This window comes from Canis lupus, chromosome X (assembly GCF_048164855.1).
Source record: "Canis lupus baileyi chromosome X, mCanLup2.hap1, whole genome shotgun sequence".
NCBI lineage: Eukaryota > Metazoa > Chordata > Mammalia > Carnivora > Canidae > Canis > Canis lupus.
Genome location: NC_132876.1, coordinates 68,928,272 through 68,950,256, shown reverse-complemented (window position 1 = coordinate 68,950,256; position 21,985 = coordinate 68,928,272). Strand labels below are relative to the sequence as shown.

At 38.9% G+C, this 21,985-nt stretch overlaps 1 protein-coding gene across 5 annotated transcripts; it reads left to right on the top strand.

Moving 5' to 3' along the window:
* Positions 1 to 50: 50 nt before the first annotated feature.
* ITGB1BP2 (integrin subunit beta 1 binding protein 2) lies at positions 51 to 20,207 on the top strand. Of its 5 annotated transcripts, XM_072815895.1 has the most exons (12): positions 51 to 257; positions 490 to 539; positions 629 to 685; positions 764 to 909; positions 1,831 to 1,925; positions 2,031 to 2,089; positions 2,228 to 2,298; positions 2,418 to 2,517; positions 2,782 to 2,895; positions 3,144 to 3,206; positions 7,668 to 7,706; positions 19,987 to 20,207. In XM_072815895.1, the coding sequence occupies exons 1-12, from the start codon at positions 194 to 196 to the stop codon at positions 20,056 to 20,058; spliced, it is 930 nt and encodes a 309-aa protein (XP_072671996.1). In that variant the 5' UTR covers positions 51 to 193; the 3' UTR covers positions 20,059 to 20,207. The 5 variants fall into 5 exon arrangements, with proteins under 5 accessions (XP_072671996.1, XP_072671997.1, XP_072671993.1 ...); XM_072815896.1 differs by lacking the exon at positions 7,668 to 7,706; XM_072815892.1 differs by lacking the exons at positions 7,668 to 7,706; positions 19,987 to 20,207 and adding an exon at positions 3,548 to 3,948.
* Positions 20,208 to 21,985: the final 1,778 nt, after the last annotated feature.

Here is a 21,985-nt window from a genome sequence, read left to right as displayed (position 1 = left end):
CTCCTGAGCTCTTTCCTATTGGTTGAGAAGACCAATTGAAGTTCCCTTGCCCATGTTAGGAGGTGTACGCCTCCTGAACTAAAGATAGAAACAGCTGGCCCTTCCAGGCAGCTAAAAGCCTCCAGACTAAGAGGTGTTCCCCACTCGGCAGCCAGACTCCTTGAAATACCCTTTCAGTAATTTTGCCAACATCATGTCTCTACTCTGCCATAACAAAGGCTGTGGGCAGCACTTTGACCCCAATGCCAACCTTCCTGGTGAGTAATTCTGAATTTGCCAGGGGGCTCTCTGTGCTAGGGGAGTGATCAGCTGTGGGCGGTCTTAAGGGAGCAGAGAAATTTGGTGTATCTGCCCTAGTTTAATTGGTCTGGGTAGTCTAAGATCTTTTTTTTTATATATTAAAAACCATGAGCATATAAATCTGGGAAAGTAAGAGAAGTGATGCTAGCTATAGTTGGCTTTCCTTGATCCTTCTGCTGGTATCCACAGATTCCTGTTGCCATCACCCTGGGGTCCCAATCTTCCATGATGCACTTAAGGTGAGAAGTAGGCAAGGGAGGATACCAAAAGCATTTCCTAAAGGAAATATACCCAAGAATCTAAGCTGAGCTGGGTCTTTTGTTATCAGGGTTGGTCCTGCTGCCGGAAGCGAACTGTAGATTTCTCTGAATTCTTAAACATCAAGGTAAATTATTTACTTCCTTAGATTCTGTCCCTAATAGAAGGATTTTATCCCTAATCCTTCTCTCCTTATCTGTACTAGGGCTGTACTGTGGGACCACACTGTGCTGAGAAGCTCCCTGAGGCCCCTCAACCCGAGGTGCCTGCCACAAGCAGTTCACTTCAGGAGCAAAAACCTCTGAATACGATTCCAAAGTCAGCAGAGACTTTGCATCGGGAGAGGCCCAAGTAAAGAGGAGGAGGTCCCTGGGTTTTTCCTACATTCATGGAACTTCCTAGAAGTGATTAATGGGTCATTCAGGTTTGGGGATTAGAGATGTGAGGAGGGGCAAGTAAGTGTGGGCTTTGTGTCTATTTTATACCTTAGGGGGAATTTGTATCCAGAAATAATGTCTTTAAGTTGGTATGTGGGTGATGGGATAGGTATTTAGAGTTAGCAGAAGTAGATAGCCCCTCATAAATACATACTTAGTTATAATACAAGGGAGATTGTTGTGAATGACTTGATTTTTTTTCTTTTTGGAAAAAAGCTTTATTTATTTATTTATTTATTTTTTAAAAATTTTTATTTATTTATGATAGTCACAGAGAGAGAGAGAGAGAGAGAGAGAGGCAGAGACACAGGCGGAGGGAGAAGCAGGCTCCATGCACCGGGAGCCTGATGTGGGATTCGATCCCGAGTCTCCAGGATCGCGCCCTGGGCCAAATGCAGGCGCCAAACCGCTGCGCCACCCAGGGATCCCGGAAAAAAGCTTTAAAATGAGTTTTCCATCAAGAAAAACGTGCAGTATTAGCAGCCATGTAGGCTGCAGAGAATAAATTAATTTTGTGGAAGTAGCATGAGCAACAGAAGAAAGTCATGTTAGGTCCACAATTAATTAGAAGAGGATGCAGATATGATGCAGTTCTGCATAGAAATGTTAGAGCAATTGAGTAGATGGGCAAGAAGAGCTCTAGGGATTTGTCCAGGGTTCAGAGATTTGGGATGTCCACAAAGAAGATATTTGGCAATGGAGTTGCTAACCAACTTTTCCAATCCTGCCCCCACTTTCACCAGACTTCTTTGATACTATTACCACTGGTGGAAGTGTTGGAGCTGTTGATCAAGTTAATGGGTCAGAACTAAATCACCCCACCCATGCACCCTAGGTCAGAGTTGCCTCCAAAGCTGCTTCCACTAAATATATCCCAAGCCCTGGAAATGGCATTGGAACAGAAGGAATTAGACCAAGAACCTGGAGCAGGTAAGTGAGTCCTTAGTAGGAAGGCTTTGCAGACTGGAATTTAGTGAAAGTGGCAATTAGGTGGAGGGAATGGATAGGTTCCTGACTCTTGTTTCCTTTGCCTAGGACTTGACAGTAGTCTGATCCGAACTGGTTCTAGCTGCCAGAATCCAGCATGTGATGCTGTGAGTGAGAGCTTATAGGGGATGCAAACATGTGGCTGAGAGATGCTATATCTGGGATGACTGGGTATAGATATGAGGCTGCTGGGTGTATTTTAGAATGACCTGATTCCTCTCCTGATTCTCCCCTATCCATCTTAGGTTTACCAAGGCCCTGAGAGTGATGCTACTCCATGTACTTACCACCCAGGAGCACCTCGATTCCATGAGGGGTGAGAGAGGGGACTGGGTAGGCTCCGTGAGACCAGTTTTTCCCACTCTTGATCATAAGGTGGGTGGGGGCTCATGGGGAGAGGAAAGGAGATTCAGTTGAATTATCCTTCTACCTCAGGATGAAGTCTTGGAGCTGTTGTGGCATCCAGACCCTGGATTTTGGGGCATTCCTGGCACAGCCAGGATGCAGAGTTGGTAGGCATGACTGGGGGAAGCAGGTAAGCCCCAACTTTCCCAAACACTTGATTAGAACCCAATTCCAGAAATCCTGCCCCCCGTACCTCATGGCCAAGCTCTCTATCTCCTCCCTTTTGTACAGACCAAATAAGATTCTGCCCTTTTATCCTCAACAGCCTAGAGGCTTTGCAATATGAAGTAGTATTAATCGCTCAGATTCTGTGTCTCTTCTCTAGACGCACCTGATAACTTCCCTTGGGTTGAGAGTTCATTCTTACCACCCATATTTCACATCTTTTCTCCAGCTGCCAGCATCTTGCCGTCATGATTGGCACCAGACAGATTCCTTAGTAGTGGTAACTATATATGGCCAGATTCCACTTCCTGCGTTCAACTGGGTGAAGGCCAGTCAAACTGAGGTGAGGAATGTCTGATGCTGGACGGGAAGCTGGTGAATTGGGTGATACTACAATTTTACAGACAGAGTCATTGTCTGGAGTGGACATGTGGGCTCCATAATCCCCTCAGAGGAAGGTAGAGCTAGTAGGTTAGGGCTATCTGGCTGACCTGTGGATGTAGGGCTCACACCTCTGACCTGGTTCTCTGTTGTAATAACTTGTTCTGACCTTCTGGGATTGTTACTACCCATTTAATTATTTTCTTTCAGCTTCACGTCCACATTGTCTTTGATGGTAACCGTGTGTTCCAGGCACAGATGAAGCTCTGGGGGGTAAGTGAAGATAAGGGGCACAAGAGGGGGAGGCAGATGGGGTGAAAAGAAGGACCTGACTGGAATGAATAGAGGGTATCTTAAGGGATGGAATTATAGTGGGAAAGTGGAGGTTTCTCCTCATTTGCTTTGATATTCTTTCTCCCCCTTTGCTTCCCTTTTTTCTCTCCCCTCCTCCTCTCCTTTTTTTTCTCTCTTACTATATTGTTTTATTCCTCCCCTATCTTGTTTTGCCTACCTTACATCTGTTTATTTTTCTTTGTCATTCATTACCATCCCACCCCTTTGATGTCCTCATTTTCTCCTTCTTCTGTGTTCCTCTATATTTTCCTCCTCCTCAGGTCATAAACGTGGAGCAGAGCTCTGTTTCCTTGATGCCATCTCGGGTTGAAATCTCCTTGGTCAAGGCTGACCCGGGATCCTGGGCCCAGCTGGAGCACCCCGATGCACTAGCTGAGAAGGCTAAGGCAGGGGATGTGTTAGAGATGGATGAGGAAGAATCTGAGGATTCAGATGATGATCTGAGCTGGACAGAGGAGGAAGAGGAGGAAGCAATGGGGGAATAGTGACACCAGTCAAGTATCTAGATAGGACCTCAGTGGTTCCCTTAGAATCTCAAGAGACCAGGATATGGTTGGCCATGAGGAGTCATTGAGCAGCAGTAGGCTGAAGGAGGGGAGAACAAAGGTGTCCAAACCATGCTGTTTTTTCCCTTAAATAAATCTTGTATTCTGCAGTTTCACATAGTGTTATTCTCTCACCTCACTAAGATTGTATTCATTCCCCCAACATCTGTGTGTCTTTAACACACGTGTGAAAACAAGCACATATACATTCAATCTGTTCTTCACAATCACCAGGTAATTTACTGAGTACTTAATGTGTGCCCAGTTGCACCTTAGGTGGTTTAGAGCTATCTGAGAACTGGAAAACTTATTTATTCCTCGCAGGAAAATTAGTCTGGCTGACAGGCTAATCTACATGAAATAACAATAAACATTATCAGCTTAACTGAATGTTACGTTGTGCAGTATAGTTATTAAGAGCTATAGGAGTTAAGAGAGAGTGAAGTGATTAATGTGGACTATAGTAGAAAAGGAAAGCTCCATGGAAGAACATCTTTTAACAGCTTTATTGAGATAAAATTCATATACCATACAATTCACCCATTTGAAGTATAAAATTTAGTGGTTTTTTTAGTATGCTCAGAGTTGTACAATCACAATCAATTTTCATCACTCCAAAAAGAAACCCTGTACCCATTAGCAATCACTACCAGTCCCCCCCCCCATACTCATAGCTGTGGGCAACCACTAATCTACTTTCTGCCTCTACGGATTTACCTATTCTGGATATTTCATATGACTGGAATCATATAATATGTGGTCTTTTGTAGAAGATTTCTTTCACTCATAAAGTTTTCATAGCTCGTCCATGTTGTAACATGTATCAATATTTCTTTTATGGCTGAATAATATTCCACTGTATGGATATATCACATTATGTTTATTTTGTCAGTTGAGGTACATTTGGGTTGTTTTTATTATTATGAATAATGCTTCGATGAACATTCATATACAAGTTTTTAGGTGGACTGATATTTTCACTTCTCTTGGAAGTATCCAAGTATCTAGAAGTATAATTTCTGGGTCAAATCGTACCTTTAACCTTCTAAGAAACTGCTAGACTGTTTTCCAAAGAGGCTGTGCCATTTTACATTCCTTTCAGCAATGTAGTTCCAGTTTCTTCATATCCTCAATAACACTTGTTATTTGTCCTTTTTTTAATGGCCATCGTTCTGAGTGTGAAGTAGAATTTCATTATGGTTTCAACTGCATGTTCCCCATGGGTAATGATGTTGAGCATCTTTTCATGTGCTTATTGGCCATTTGTGTTTTTTTTTTTGTTTTGTTTTTGTTTTGTTTTCTTTTTTTTTTTTTTTTATTGGTGTTCAATTTACTAACATACAGAATAATACCCAGTGCCCGTCACCCATTCACTCCCACCCCCCGCCCTCCTCCCCTTCTACCACCCCTAGTTCGTTTCCCAGAGTTAGCAGTCTTTACGTTCTGTCTCCCTTTCTGATATTTCCCACACATTTCTTCTCCCTTCCCTTATTTTCCCTTTCACTATTATTTATATTCCCCAAATGAATGAGAACATATAATGTTTGTCCTTCTCCGACTGACTTACTTCACTCAGCATAATACCCTCCAGGCCATTTGTGTTCTTATTTGGAGAAATGTCTATTCACATCTTTTGCCCATTTGTTAACTGGGTTGTCTTTTTATTGAGTTCTAAGAATTTCTTTAACATGTTCTGGAGACAAGTCTTTTGTGAGATACATGACTTGGAAATATTTTTTCCCATTCTGTGTTTTGTCTTTCTACTTCCTTGATGGGGTCCTTGATGGTACACAAAAGTTTTAAATTTTTATAAAGTCTAATTTATTTTTTCTTTGGTTTCTTACGTTTTTGACGTCATAGCCAAAAACCCATGGTTTAATATCAAGGCCATGAAGATTTGTTCCTATGTTTTCTAAGAGTTTTATAGTTTTATGGTTTTACATTTAGTTCTTTGATCCATTTGGAGTTATTTTTTGTATGTGGCATGAGGTAGGGGTCCAACTTTGTTTTTGAATGTGGATATCTACTTGTCCCAGCACCATTTGTTGAGAAGGCTATTCTGTCTCCATTGGATTGTCTTGGCACCCTAGTTGAAAATCAATTGGCCAAAAATGTAAAGGATAAGAAATTTTGAGTTTTGAATGGAAATTTGTAGGAATGAGAAATTTGGATGGGTATGGAAGAGTGCGGAGAGCCAAACTGAGGCCAGGTGTTTTATTTTTTAAAAAGATTTTATTTATTTGAGAGAGCGAGAGAGAACATGAGCTGCGGGAGAGGCAGATGGAGAGGAAGAGAGAGACTCTGCTGATCAGGGGCTCCATGCTGGGCTCTGTCCCAGGACCTTGGGATCATGATCTGAGCCAAAGGCAGACACCCAACTGACTGAGCCACCCAGGTACCCCTGGAAAGTATTTTATTTTCCTTTTTGTGTTTTATTTTAAATTCCAAAAGTAATACATTGTCACTGTAAAATACTCAATGCAGAAGTATATAAACAGTAAATGTTCTTCTTCCAATTCCTCCAAGCTTAGTCCCTTTGCTGTTTCTAACCACTGCTAATATATCAGATGGAGGATGTGTTTAAGGGAGAGAACAAAAAGTTAAATGTAGCTAGATTGGGAGGAGACTAAAATTCTAGATGCAGGATTTTGAACATGATTTAAAAGAGAGAATTGGGGATCCCTGGGTGGCGCAGCGGTTTGGCGCCTGCCTTTGGCCCAGGGCGCGATCCTGGAGACCCGGGATCGAGTCCCACATCGGGCTCCCGGTGCATGGAGCCTGCTTCTCCCTCTGCCTATGTCTCTGCGCCTCTCTCTCTCTCTCTCTGTGACTATCATAAATAAATAAAAATTAAAAAAAAATAAATAAAAGAGAGAATTGAATTCTATCTCTGAGACTAACAACACACTAAATTAATTGAATTTAAATAAAATTTATAAAGAAAAAGGCAGTATAGACATTTTTAAAATGTAGATTCTTCTTTTTAAAGATTTTTTATGTATTCATTTGAGAAAGAGAGCACAAGCACCAGCAAGGGCAGGGACAGAGGGAGAGAGAGAAGCAGACTCCCTGCTGAGCAGGGAGCCCCTTGGGAGTGCTCAATCTCAGGATCCTGGGATCATGACCTGAGCTGAAGGCAGATGCTAAACTGACTGAGCTACCCAGGTGCCTCTAAAATGTAGATTCTTAATCAAAGGAGTGATAATCTCTTTCTTGAGTCTCCTTTGAGTCAGATTTACCCACCCCCCTTCAACAGGGTGGCCAGGAATCTGGGTGATTCAGGCTCTAAGAAACATCAAACTAGAAAGCTTCACCAAGCCTCAAAATGATCTCAAGTTCTTTTCATAGCACCCATTGCTCTCAGTTCAGATTTAAGGAACATAATATCTCATTGGGAGCTACAGGTAAGATGGAGGTGGAAGAATGGACGTGGGCAGCAAAGGTAAGGGATCACAGGATAGCATGGCTGAGGATTTGGAGCTTGAAGCAAGATTAGAGGATATTGGAGAATGCATCTCTACCTCACAGAAAAGTTTGATCAGAGTTAAAGGGGCTTCCTGGACCTCCAGGATATTCCACATTTATGGCTCATTTCTCTGTTCTCATTCTATGTATTTGAAGTGCAAATAACATCTCCCCCTTGACCTGAACCCTTCAGATCCTTTCAAACCCTGGCAGCAGGTTATTTTTAATGTCATTTTTCTATAGGTGAGTTGACATCAATAGGGGCTTTGGTAGACATTTAAAAAATTTAGAGGCATAGAATGTGTGTAGAAAAGTGCAGAAAGTGCATTGATCTTTAATGTACAACTTTTTTCTATCTTATCAAAATCAGGGGACCAGTAACTACCCAGAATTCCTGGAGAGGATGAAGGTGAGGAATCAAAAAGTTCAAGTAACCCTTGTATATAAACTTGATATATAAAATTTCAGGTTTACATAATTAATAAAGTAGTGTACTTATTTTATGTAGTACAAAGCCTAAAATGTAAGAAAGTTTCAAGCAGGTGCATAACAATAATAATAACAACAATAACCACAGCTACCATTTCTCATACAAACTAACCTGCCAGGCACTATGCTAAGTGCTTTGCATGCATTATCTCATTTACTTCCCCACTTCCCACCATCAAATATACATATTTGTTCAAATTAGCACAAATCTTCTCCTTACCTCCTTTACACTTCTTATTTCTCTCCATTGTGCTTTGTTATCCTGTTCCTTCACACCTTCCTAGAAACTTTACACTATTAATTATCCTCTCTCTCCTGTTTATTCAACCTTTCCCTCTCATTGGGCATTTTCTTTTTTTTTTTCCATTGGGCATTTTCATTGACATTTAAACATGCTCACGTCTCTCTGATTATACAAAAACAATTTCCCTTGACTACATAACCCTTTCCAACTGCTGCTTAACTCCCTTCTCTCCTTTATAAGCAAACTTCTCAAAATAATACTCATTTTCTATTTCCTCCTTTCCATTCCCTTCTAAACACACTTCCAACCTGTTCAGTCTGTGGTGATAAGGTCACTTTTGTCCATCAAATCACTAAATCCAATGGATAGTTTTGGTCCTTGTCTTACTTGATCTCACAAGCAAAATTTGACACCCATGATGGTTTCTTCTGTGAAATACATTTCAATACATTGGCTTCTATGCTGTATGGCTCTTCTTGGTTGTCCTCCCACTTCTCTGGTCATTCCTTTCAGTCTCCTTTGCAGACTCTTCATTTTCTACCTGGCCATTGAATGATGAAGTTCCTCAGAACTTAGTCCTAGTCTTGCACTGTTCTTAATATATAACTCTTTTAGACATTTTCAATTATGTCCATGATTTCAAATATCACCCACATGCAGATGACTCAAACATTTTTATCTCTAGGCCATATCTTTTGAGGTCCAGATTTTTATATTATGGTAATAGTAGCTAACACATATTTAGAACAGTGCCTGGAATATATAGTAAGAACTATGTAAGTGTTTCCTATTATAAGTACTACTATTACTCCTCTTCACCAAAAGCTTTCACTTCAGACTGTTAGGAAAGTTGGGGTATTTTTTACTCTTGGAGAGGAGGAACACATCTTCAATATCCAATTTTACAGTGTTTCAATAAGAAAATAAGATTTTCTTGATGGTCAGGTTTTGCTGACCACAAAGTGATAACATATTTAACATACCATTGCCTCAGCTCCAGGATTAAGGGAGATTGTATTCATCTGCTGAAGAAATAAAGCATCATGTGTAGAATGCCACTGTGCTAACCACTTCTACCCACATTATGTTACTTAATCCTCACACCTGCTCCATGAGATAAGTATTATTATCCCAAATTTTTATAAATGAGGATACCTCCTCAGGGAAGGAAATATCTTGCATGAAGTAACATAGCTACTGATCAAAACTCAGTCATTGCTAAGAGCTGTCCTAGAGCCGTTTGAGAATATCCAAAACCTAAGGACCCAACTGGGGTCCTAGAAGAGGGGTCTTAGAAGAGGAGCATAACACCAAGCCTCTCTAGCCTAGTGGACTTCATTTGACAAGCCTGTCTAGGAACCAGCGAAGCCCTTGGTGAATCAGTGATATCTTACATTGATGTAACACTTTCTAAACAACTTTTACACTAGATTCAGTGTTACTATTTCTGGGATCCTTGCCTCCACTGTCCCCTTTCTCCCTTTCTGTTCCCCAAACCTCAGAACACTGCTACAGGGAGAACCAAGCTGACCAATATAAATTCATGCTGTCCAACTTCAACTTGGCCCTTGCAGCTGCTCAGCAACCCTTTTCTTTGTCTCATACGTTCCCTGGCACTCTCCCCACAGAGGCTCTTAACAGACCATCCTCTTCTCAAATTCCAGCTCCTCCTGTTCCACTCCTTCTGACTAATACACACACTTTCATGGGATGCTTGACAATTCAATAACGTTTTAAAGCTTTTCATTACAGAGAATTTAAAACATGTACAAAAGTAGACAGAATAGTATAATGAATCCCCATTTACCAAACACTCAGCTTTACCTAGTATCAACTGTCACACTCTTGTTTCATCTATCTCCTCCTTTCTATACTATTTTGGAGCATATCCCAGACATGATATCATTCCCTACCTAAATATTTCCGTATGTATCTTTAAGAGGTAAGGATCCTTTTTTAAAAAATCATAGTTGTGATATCATTAGCACACATGAACAAGCAATATTCCCTTTAATATCATTAAGTACCAATCAATATTTAAATTTCCAGTAGTTTCATAAATGTCAAAAGAATTTTTTTTACAGCTTCTTAGTTTGAATCAGTATCCAAATAAAGTCTATACATTGTGATTGGTGGATATGTATTGTATGTCAATTTTATCTATTTTTTTAAAGTATTCTCTCTATGTCCAACGTGGGGCTTGAACTCATGATCCAGAGACCAAGAGTCCTATGCTCCACCCACTGAGCCAGCGAGGTGCCCCATATGTCAGTTTTAAACTAACAGTTCCCTTTCATCTCTTTTTTTTCCTTACAATTTTTTATTGAGAAAATCAGATTATTTTTCCTTTTTTTTTTTTGAAATCAGATTATTTTTCAGTAGAGTTTCACACAGTCTGGATTTTGCTTATTGTATCTCTGCTATATAGTTTAAAATGTTTCCTTGACCTCTGTTCTATATATTGGTAAAATTAGTGTTGTACAATGCATCTTCTATATTCATTGTCCTATTTTCAGTAGGGTGGGGAAATTGTCCATGTGACCAAAGATGTGGAAGGTGTCTGGCTTGGCAAGTGACTCAGGAAAGAGCCAAGACTCTTTAGCAGTACTGAAACAGATAGTTGGGGTCAGAGCTCAATAAATAGTAACGGAGGTCCAGGCAAGATAGGATGGGTGAGGGGCCAGCAGTGTCAGATTTCCACTCTGCTGGTATTTAGAGCAGGGCAGGCAATGAAGCAGTGATCAGGCTGAAGTCAGAGCTGGAAAAGGAGACATAGTACTTGAAGCAGCAGTTGGGATTGTTTCTCTGGGGATTACACTACTTGCTATATACCCTGTTTTCTAAATATATCTTATCTATTCATTCCCACCTCTGTGCCTTTGCCCAGGATGTTTCCTCTGCTTGGAGTATCATCTCCTTTGTCGCCACATATCCAAATCCTATTTATCTTTAATGACAAGTGAAAGTTCTTTGTTTTCCATATTTTTGCTTGTAGAATCATAAAAATATCTCTGAAGGGATAAATAAGAGATCAAGAATATTGATTGTTTTGGGTGCCTGGGTGGCTTAGTTGGTTAGGCATCCAACTCTTAGTTTCAGCTCAAGTCGTGATCTCAGGATCACAGAATGGAGCCCCACATCGGGCTCCACACTCAGCACAGAATCTGCTGGAGATCCTCTCCCTCTCCTTCTGTACTGCCCCCTCTTCCCACCATGCATGCATACTCTCTCTAATATAGCCTAAAAAAAGAATATTGATTGCTTTTCCAGGAAGGGAACTAGATGGCTAGAGGACAGGGCTGGAAGGGAGAAAGATATTACTGATTTGTTACAGGAGGGACAGGTAGCCTGATAAAAGTGTTTGCTATGAATTCGGTGGAAGTAGAAGCAGAGATATTAAGTAGAATGAAGAGAGTCTGGAACAGCATCTGTGGGGAGAGTGCCAGGGAACATATGAGACAACTAAAAGGATTGCTGAGCAGCTGCAAGGGCCAAGTTGAAATTGGACAGCATGAATTTATATTGGTATGCTTGGTTCTCCCTCTAGTAGTGTCCTGGGATTTGGGGAACAGAAGAAAGAGAGAATGGGGACAGTGGAAGCAGGGATCCCAAAGACTATTAACACTGAATCTGAAGTAACTGGGAGGTAATAACTGATGTGGATGAAGTGAGAGGTAAAGTACCTAGGGGTCCCACTGAAGTTAGAGTTGAAGAGATCAAAGACATAAAACTTGTTTGGAAGAGTATTATATCTAGGTGAGATATCAGTGATTAACCAAGGCCTTATTAGTTTCTCAATAGGCTTGTCAAAGGGACTCTTCTAGAACTCCACTGGGGTCCTTAGGTTTTTGGATATTCTCAAATGGCTCTAGAACAGCTCTTAGCAATAACTGAGGTTTTAAGCAGGTGGAGTTCATCACTGAAATTGTAGCTTCTGCAAGAGGCATAGTGGGAAGAGTAACAAACTACTCTTTATTGAGCCTTTACTGTGATCTAAGTACTGTAATAAATAATCTGTCTATTCTCTGTTATCTTTTTCTGTCTCTGTATATAACCTATACATGTATCTCAAATGAAAATATATATTGTTTAATTCTCACAACAGTGTATTAAAAGCATTATTATTTTTATAATACATGAGGAAATTGAGCTTCAGAGGGGTTACATAATTTTCCCTAGGTCACACAACTATCAAGTGTCAGAGCCTGGGGCACTAATCTAGGTCTTGACTACAAAGCCCATGTTCTTTGGTGTTTAAGCAGTACTTTCCAGCAAACACCCTCCTCTACTAAATTAATCTTATTTTGCCAGTGACATCTGTTAAAATATTATAGATGCATTCTTGCCAAAAATAGTTATACACTGAATTGAAAACTTTTGATGATGAGTAAGGAGTTAATTGAGTAGGATGGAAGAGATACTTGGAGGCAGGGAAACTAGTTGAGGATAATTGGCAGTGGTCCAGGGGAGAAAGCTAAGCCCCAGACTAAGTGGGCGTGGTAGTAAGAATGGAGTCATAGATGTAAGAGCTACGTCTTAGCTTAGGCTGTTATGATAAAGTATCATAGACTTGGCAGTTCATAAACAACTAATTTATTTCTCATAATTCTGGAGGCTGGAAGTCTGATCAGGGTGCCAACACAGGTGAGTTCTGATGAGGGTGAAGGGAGCAAAGAGAGGAAGAAGCAAGCAATGTGGCCATGCTGTGCTGTGTTTCTTGAACTTAACACAACTCACTCCTTCCTCAGTGCCTCTGTTATATCTGATCCCTCTGCCTGGAATAGTCTCCTTCCAGGATTTTGAATAACTGGCTCCTTCTTGTCATTCATGTCTGAGCTCATGATAGGTAACCAATTCATTATCTTGAAAATTAATCAATAAAGGGAGAGAATCTAGCATTTATCCTGTATTTCCTATCTGAACTGAGTAACAAAATAGATGGGGGGATATGTCTTTTTACAAAACTATTCCAATGAATAAAAAGAAATAATAAAATCAGAACATCACTTTTTAGCAATCCTTGATAAACAGACATAAGCATCAACAGCTTTTAAGATCCTAAAGAGACATTGTGTCCATCTTATAGTCATACCAAAGAGTGGAACCCAAGTTTGATCTGATCTTTGGGGTCAGATCTTTGGATCCAGCTGCCAATTTGCAGGAAATAGAAGAACTGCACAATACCTATGTAATCAGCAAAATCCACAGGGAGGAGCTTTACAGATCAAACTACAAATATATAGAAAATGTTTGAAAGGATACACACCAAACTAACAGTGACTTTCTCTGAAGAATAAATTTAAAGGTTCAAATATATTATTTTTTAAAAATTTATTTTCCATTTTATTCACTTCTGCAATTTTTTTAAAGATGAAAGTTGAATATTTAAATGTCACATTGATGAAGATGATACTCATCTATTTTCAGTGCTGACTTTTCTCATGAATTTGAATTTTGCATTTACAGTTAACTTCTTGCTAGCATTTCCACTCATGTTTTGCCATAATTTCAAACTCATATCTAAAATAAAATTTAGGGGCGCTTAGATGGCTCAGTGGTTGAGCATCTGTCTTTGGCTCAGGTCGTGATCCTGGGGTCCCCGTATCGAGTTCCCCTCAGGGAGCCTGCTTCTCCCTCTGCCTATGTCTCTGCCTTTCTCTCTGTGTCTCTCATGAATAAATAAATAAAATTTAAAAAAAAGAAATGCAGCAATGAAAATCATTTTACATTTATCTTTGATTATTTGTTTTTTTAAAAGATTTTATTTATTCATGAGAGACAGGCAGAGGGAGAAGCAGGCTCCATGCAAGGAGCCCAACGCGGGACTCCATCCTGGGTCTCCAGGATTACGCCCTGGGCTGAAGGCGGCGCTAAACCACTGAGCCACCCAGGCTACCCATATCTTTGATTATTTGTGCTAATATTTCTTAAATTTAGAAGTGGGATTGCTGGAAAGAAGATATATACATTTTGTATATCTAAAATGTTAATAGAAGGGCTCCTGGCTGGCTCAGTGAGAGGAGCATATGATTCTTGATCTCGAGGTCATGAATTCAAGCCCCACATTGGCATAGAGATTACTTTAAAAATAAATTTTTAAAAATGTTAATAGATACTGTCTGACTTTCCTCCACAAAGACTATTCCAATTTACATGGCCATCCAGCAGTATATAAGGTACCAGTTTCCCCAATACTCTCATCAATACTTTGTTATCAGGGATGCCTGGGTGGCTCATCGGTTTAGTGCCTGCCTTCAGCCCAGGGCATGATCCTGGAGTCCCGGGATTGAGTCCCACATCGGGCTCCCTTCAGCTTCTCCCTCTGCCTATGTCTCTGCCTCTCTCTGTGTGCCTGTCATGAATAAATAAAATCTTTTTTAAAAAAAGGAAAAAATACTTTGTTATCAATTAAAAAATGCTTACCAACTAGATGTGCAAATGACGGTATCTTGTTTTTATTTTGCATTTTCTCTGATTATAAGAAAGGGTGAGGGGTGGCTGGGTGGCTCAGTCGGTTAAGTGTCCAACTCTTGATTTCAGCTCAGGTTATGATCTCAGGGTCCTGGGATTGAGCCCCAAGCTAGGCTCTGTGCTCAGCAGGGAGTTTCCCTCTTCCCCTCCCACCACTTTCACATATTCTCTCTGAAATAAAATCTTAAAAAAAAACAAAGGGTGAGCATTTTTTTTTACTGAATATTCATGTGCAGACTTTCAGTTAACTTCATTTTCAGCCCCATGTATCATGCTCATACTCTTTTGTATCTTGTCTTAGATCCTGGGGCCTTTCCATAGTTTTACTGGTAAATTTGCTTCTTATCTGCATCTTTTTTCCCCATTTTTAAAAAGTAGGCTCTGTGCTCAGCATGGAGCCTAATGCCAGGCTTGAACTCACAACCCTGAGATCAAGAGTTGGATGTTTAAACTTACACTGAGCCACCCAGGTGCGCCATCATCTGTATCCTTTGCACTAGACTAGGATTTCTTCCTGGCTACTATTTAAGCTACCATTTCTCAAATGGCTTGCCTACTTCTAGAGAACACTTGGAACTTTCTGTCCTTTGAGTTTGTATTTTATATATTAGTATACATTGAGTGGTGCCTTAGAAGTGTTCTGAAATGCTGTATTTGTCATATACTAAATTCCCACATGATGGGCTCCTGGCTGGTTCAGTCAGTGGAGCATGCAACTCGGTCTTGGGGTTGTAAGTTCAAGCCCCATATTGTGTGTAGAGATTACTTTTAGAAATAAATTCCTGCATATAACTGCCTCTCTGTTCAGTTCCAGTTATCTGTCTATTCTTTTTTATTTTTTTATTTTAATTTTTTAAAGTAATTTGTACACCCAACATGGGGCTCCAGTTTACACCCTGAGATCAAGAGTTGCATGCTCTACCAAGTGAGCCGGCCAGGCACCCATGTTTGTCTATTCTTGAAGTATATCACACCTTTATATAGTAATTTTATATCTGGTAGGCAAGTCTTCCCTTGTTCTTTTTTTCTTCCCTTCTATCTTTGAGAAGTTTCTTGGCTCTTTCTATATATTCTTTCAGATAAACTTCAGAATCAACTTCTCTGGTATTCCCACCCTGTGCCCCCAAAATCCCAATGAGATTGTTAATGGAAATTTATAGTTATTTGAAATATTTTCAATTATGAAATCCTTCAGGAATATTGTACATCTATCTATTTTTCAGGTCTTTGTATGTATAGCCTTAAGTATTTTGTAGTTTTATTCATGTAAATGTTTTGTACATTTTTGTGTGATTTTATTTTTAAATAATCTCTACACCCAATGTGGTGCTTGAATTTACAACCCCAAGATAAGAGTCCCATGCTCTACTGACTGAGACAGACAGGCACCCACTTTTGTACATTTCTTGTTGGATTTACTTCTGTCATTTTTTCCCACTATGAATGGGATTTTTTTCCCCATTATATTTTCTGATTGGATATTTTTATATAGAGGAATTTTTATATAGAGAAATTATTGATTTCAAACAAATGCTTTTCCTGTTTAATTATTTCTCAATTTTCTTAGATTGTATATTCTATGTAAACAAGGACATTTTATGACTCTTCCTCTATAATATTTATAACTTTTACCTTCTTTTGTCTTAATGGTTTCACTAGAACCTGGAAAGCAATGTTGAGTAGTGGTATTTTTAAAAAACAGGTGAATAGGTGAATATTCTTGATTTGTTCTTACTTTAAGGAGAATGCCAATAATATCTCACTATTGAGTATGATGATTGTAGTTTTTATCTATACTCTTTATGAACTACCAGAAATAAATCAATGTAAATAGAATATATATGAAAAAAATATATGAATATGTTATTTTTTATACAAAGAATGTCATACTATAAACACCTTCTAAACTCTTTGCTGATAAATCAGCTGTCAGTCATTTTTTTTAAGATTTTATTTATTCGTGAGCGACACAGAGAGAGGCAGAGGCATAGGCAGAGGGAGAAGCAGGCTCCTCACAGGGAGCCTGATGCAGGAATTGATCCTGGGACACCAGGATCACAACCTGAGCCGAAGGCAGACGTTCAACCACTGAGCCACCCAGGCATCTCTGAGTCATATCTTTTCTTTTCAGCTCTTTTTTTTCTATTTTCATTATGGAAGTTTTCAAACATACAAGAGCAAAGAGTATAATAGGGGCTCTTGGATGGTTCATTTGGTTAAGTGTCTGCTTTCAGCTTGGGTCATGATCCCGGAGTACTAGGATCAAGCCCTGCATCAGGCTCTCTACTCAGTGGGGAGCCTACTTCTCCCTCTCCCTCTGCTGTTCCCCCTGCTTGTGCTCTTTCCTCTCTCTCTGATCAAAAAATAAAATCTTTTTTTTTAAATAAAATCTTTTAAAAAAAAAGTAGGGCACCTAGGTCGTTCAGTCAATTAAGCATCTGCCTTCGGCTCAAGTCATGATCCCAAGGTCCTGGGATCGAGCTCGGCATTAGGCTCCCTGCTCAGTGAGGAGTATACCTCTCCCTCTCCCTCTGCCCGTCCCCCTGCTGGTGTTCCCTCTCTTTCTCTGTCAAATAAATAAATAAAATCTTTTTAAAAATTTTATAAAAGAGTAGTATACTGAATCCCCGTGTACCTGTCACCTGGCTTCAGTGATTATCAACTTATGGCCAATCTTTTTTCATCTATATTCCTCTAACCCCTGCTCCCCCACCTGCACACCAAGGTTATTCTGAAGCAAATATCAGACATTGTATTACTTCATTTTATCCATAAAAATTAACAATGCTTTAATATCATGTACTTTAAATGTACAGTCACTGTTCACATTTTCCTCATTGTCTCATAAATGTTTGAGTTTGTTGTCAAGGATTGTCAGGTGCCAAATGAGGACTATACACTGCAGCTGGTTGATAGGTTTCTTAAATTTCTTATCTATAGGTGCCCCTTTCTTCTCCTCCTTTTTTTTCTCCCACGGGATTTATTTGTTGAAGGAACTGGGTGGTTTGTCCTGTCATGTTTCCCATAGAATGGATCTTAGTGATTGCATCCCTGTGGTGTTATTTCTCTGTTCTTTTTATTTCCTGAATATTGAGTAGATCTAAGGTTTGATTACATTTAGATTCAGGTTCTATTTTTTCCTCTTTTGGAGGGCAAGAATATGTCATAGGTAGTATTGTATACTTTTATAAGTAGATAACAAGACTCTCGTTCCTTTTAAGATATTCTCTTTGATATTCTGAAGTTTCACAACAATGTGTCTGGGTGGGTATTTCTTTGTTTCGTTTTCCTGTTTAGGATTCCTGAATCTTAGAGATTGTCATCTTTCATCAATCTCAGCTACTTTTTCTTCAAATACTGCTATTCCACTCACTGTTTTCTCTGTTAGTCACCTGAACTCCAATTGGACATCACCTGTAAGCATGGGGCCTTTTAAACTTGGGCAGTAAGGAGGTGCTTGCATGGCTCAGTCAGTTAAGCATATTACTCTTGGTTTGGGTTCAGGTCATGGTCTTGAGATGGTAGGTCAAGCCTCGCATCAGGCTCTATGCTTGGTGTGGGAGTCTACTTCAGATTCTCTTTCCTACTCACTCTCTCTCTCAAATAAATAAGTCTTAATAAATAAAAAAAACTGTAGGCCACCAGGAATCAAATGACTTCAGGGCAAAAGTGTGCTCCAGCACTTAACCCAGCAGAATTGTAGTTATACATTGTTTCCTCTCAGTGTACCATATATATATATATGTGTATGGATGGAGATAGATAATATCTATCTATCTCACCATACACACTTAAAAATATATCTTGAAATCCATTCCATATCACTGTAAAATCTACCTCTTTCTTTCATGTATTGAAATATAACATACATTTTAGTAAAATGCATGTATCTTAAGTATATATTTTTATATGTATATACATCTATGTAACTTACCCTATGTCTAAATACAGAGCATTTTCAGCACCATAGCAGGCCGGCTTCCTATGCTCCCTCACTGTCTTACCCACTCCCAAGATTAACTGCATTCTGACTTCTACATCTATAGATTAATTTTGCCTGTATTTGAATTTCATATAAATGGTATGTATTCTTTTTGCCTCTGACTTCTTTCATTCAGCATTTTCTGTGAGCTTCATCTATGTTGTTGAATATATCAGTAGTTCTTTTTCATTGCTGTCTAGAATTCTACCTTCTTAAAATTAACTTCCATTTTATGGATATATCATAATATAGTTAACCAATCTCCTGTTGATGGACATTTAAGTTTCTTCAGTCTTTTGTTACTACAAACACTGCATGTCTATTCACGCATCTTTGCCAATGTGTATAAGCATAATCAGTAGGATAAAATCTTAGGTGTGTTGTGAGTGCTAGATGAAAGATTATGTGCATTATTAGTTTTAATAAACTGCCAAATTGCCTTCAAAGAGGATGTGTTAATATATTAAATAACAATATAGATAAGGGTATGTTTCCCAACATCTTTCCAACTATTAAGTATTTTTATCTTTGCCAGTCTGACAGGTAACACGTAGAAACATGTAATTACTACATGTTTTTTAACTAAAAATACATGCACATGGTAAGAAAATTCAAGCAGTATAAAAGGTATACAATGAAAGTTATGTATTACCCCTACTCTAAGTCCCTAGTTCCCTGGTTTCCTTTCCAGAGATTACTATTGTCGGTTACTCATGAATCTTCCAGATACAGTCTATACAAATCATGCATGTATAAGTGGGTATATTTGTGTGCACATGTGTTTGGATATCTCTATCTGGCAGATATTTTGATGAAAACAAGTTTACTTTCCCCTTTCCCTTTAAAAATCTATCTCCATCTCTTTTCCCTTTTTTCACAAATGGCAGCAGGCTATTTCTCTGCTTTTTTTCACTTAACATATCTTTGAAATTGTGTCATAATAATACTTTTATAGCTGCCTTTTATTTTTTATGGCTATATTATCATTTATTTGACCAGTCCCAGGCATTTTTGTTGTTTTCAATAACCTGTTTTATAAACAATCTCCTTGAACATACTTATTTGTACACATGTGCCAGTATATTTATAGGATAAATTCCTACAAGTATGGTTCCTGGATCAAAGTAGTTTGTGGCTGATGTGATTCCCTGCCCAAGATCCATTTCACATCTTCCCTGTTATTTAGTGGTTATAAAGTTTGAATTGGTGTAATTGATCTCAGCCTCAGCTTCTGGATGGGGTGTACCACCCTCAACCCAAACAGGGTAAGCCCATCCCCCATGCTTCAGTGATTGGTTCAGGCAACCCAAGCCATAGCCAATGAATGCATACCATTGTCCTGTCAAGGGGATTGTTCAGGAATGGGCCATTGACCCAATTCAAGTTAATGAAATCTTAGAGGATATTCATTGAAGTATTTGGGAAAAGATTTTGGTTTTGGTTTCATTCTTTGCTCTTCTGAGACAGGTAACAGAAGCCAACTTTATCTCTTCTTTTGGACAGTGTGGTGTAGCTGATGTGAAGCCTTTAAATGCTATAGCCCTTTTGCTACCAAGAAGGAAGTCAAATTTATGATGAAGCTCACACTTTTGAAGACAGATCTGACAGAAAGAAATTGGGTCCTTGGTGATATCTTTGATCCGTGGAATCAAATCAACTGCAAAGTTCTCTCACCCCTTGGAATTTGCATTTGTATAAACCAATAAATCCTCTTTATTGTTTAACCCTATTGGAGTTGGGTTTTCTGTTACCAATAAAAAGGCATATGTACTTTAGAAGTTTTTGATATGTTGCCTTCCAAAAGTTACACCAATTTACAATGCCAACAACAAAATACAAGAGTGTCTGTTTGTCCCCACCCTTGCCAAAATAATGTATTGTCAAACTTTCTGATATTGCCATATTTACTGGAAAAGAATGTTATCTCATTGTATTTTAACACAATCTTTTTATTATAAGTAAGGTTAAGCTTCTTTCTAATATGCTTCAAAGTCACATGTATTTCCTGTGTGTGTGTGTGTGTGTGTGTGTGTGAATATAAGTGTATATTGTTCATATCCTTTGCCTAGCTTTGTTTCTCTTTTTCTTACTGCTTTGTAGAAAAAAATTTTAAACATATTATTTATTTATTCATGAGAGACACACAAAGAGAGACAGAGATATAAGCAAGGGAGAAGCAGGCTCCCTGCGGAGAGCCTGTTGTGGGACTTGATCCCAGGATCCTGGGATCACGACCTGAGCCAAAGGCAGACATTCAACCACTGACCCACCCAGGTGCCTGAGCATGCGACTCTTGATCCCCAGGTTGTGAATTTGAGCCCCACATTGGGAGTAGAGTTTACTTAAAAAAAAAAAAAAAAAAAAACAGAAGAGGGATTGCTGGATTATACGGTAGTTCTATTTTTAATTTTTTTAAAGATTTTTTATTTATTCATTTAAGAGAGAGTGTGAGTGAGAGCATGAGCATGAACAAGGGGGAGGGGCAGAGAGAGAGGGAGAAGCAGACTCACTGCTGAGCAGGGTGCCTGGTGTGGGGCTCAATCCCAGGACCCCAGAATCATGACTTGAGCCAATTGCAGATGCTTAACTGACTGAGTCGACCAGGTCCCCCAATTTTTAATTTTTAAGGAAACTCCTATTTTCTAAAGTAGTTGCACCAATTAACATTCCCACCCACAGTGTACAAGGATTCCCTTTTCTCCACATCCTCACCAACACTTGTTATTTTTTGTGTTTTTGATAACAGCCATCCTAACAAGTGTGATGTAATAACCTGATTTTGATTTGCATTTCCCTGATGATTAATGATGTTGAGCATCTTTTCATGTACCTTTTAGCTATCTATATGTCTTCTTTGGAAAAATGTCTAATTCAGATTTTCTGCTTATTTTTTAATCAGTTTTTTTTTTGGTTTGTTTTTGGTTTTTGCTATTGAGTTGTATGAGTTCCTTATATACTTTGAATATTAGTTCCATATCAGACATATGACTTGCAGTTATTTTCTGCTATTCAGTAGATTGCCTTTTCTTTTTGGTGATGATTTCCTTTACTGTGTGCAAGCTTTTTAGTTTGATGTAATCCCACTTGTTTATTTTTGCTTTTGTTGCTTTTATTTTGGGTGTCAGTTCAAGAAATCATCACCAGCACTGTTGTCAAGGAGGTTATTGCCTATGTTTTCTCTAGGAGTTTTATGGTTTCAGGTCTTACATTAAAATCTTTAATCCATTTTGAGTTAATTTTTGTATAATGTGGAAGATGGTGGTCCAGTTTCATTCTTTAGCTGTGGCTGCCTAATTTTCTGAGCACCATTTATTGAAGAAACTGTCCTTTCCCCATTGTATATTCTTGCCTCCTTTGACATAAATTGGCTATGGTTCCAATTGCTTCACATTCTCATGAACACTTATTATTTTCCATTGTTTTTATCATAGCCATCCTAATGAATATGAAGTTTTACCTCACTGTGATTTTGTTTTGCATTTCCATAATAACTAATGGTATT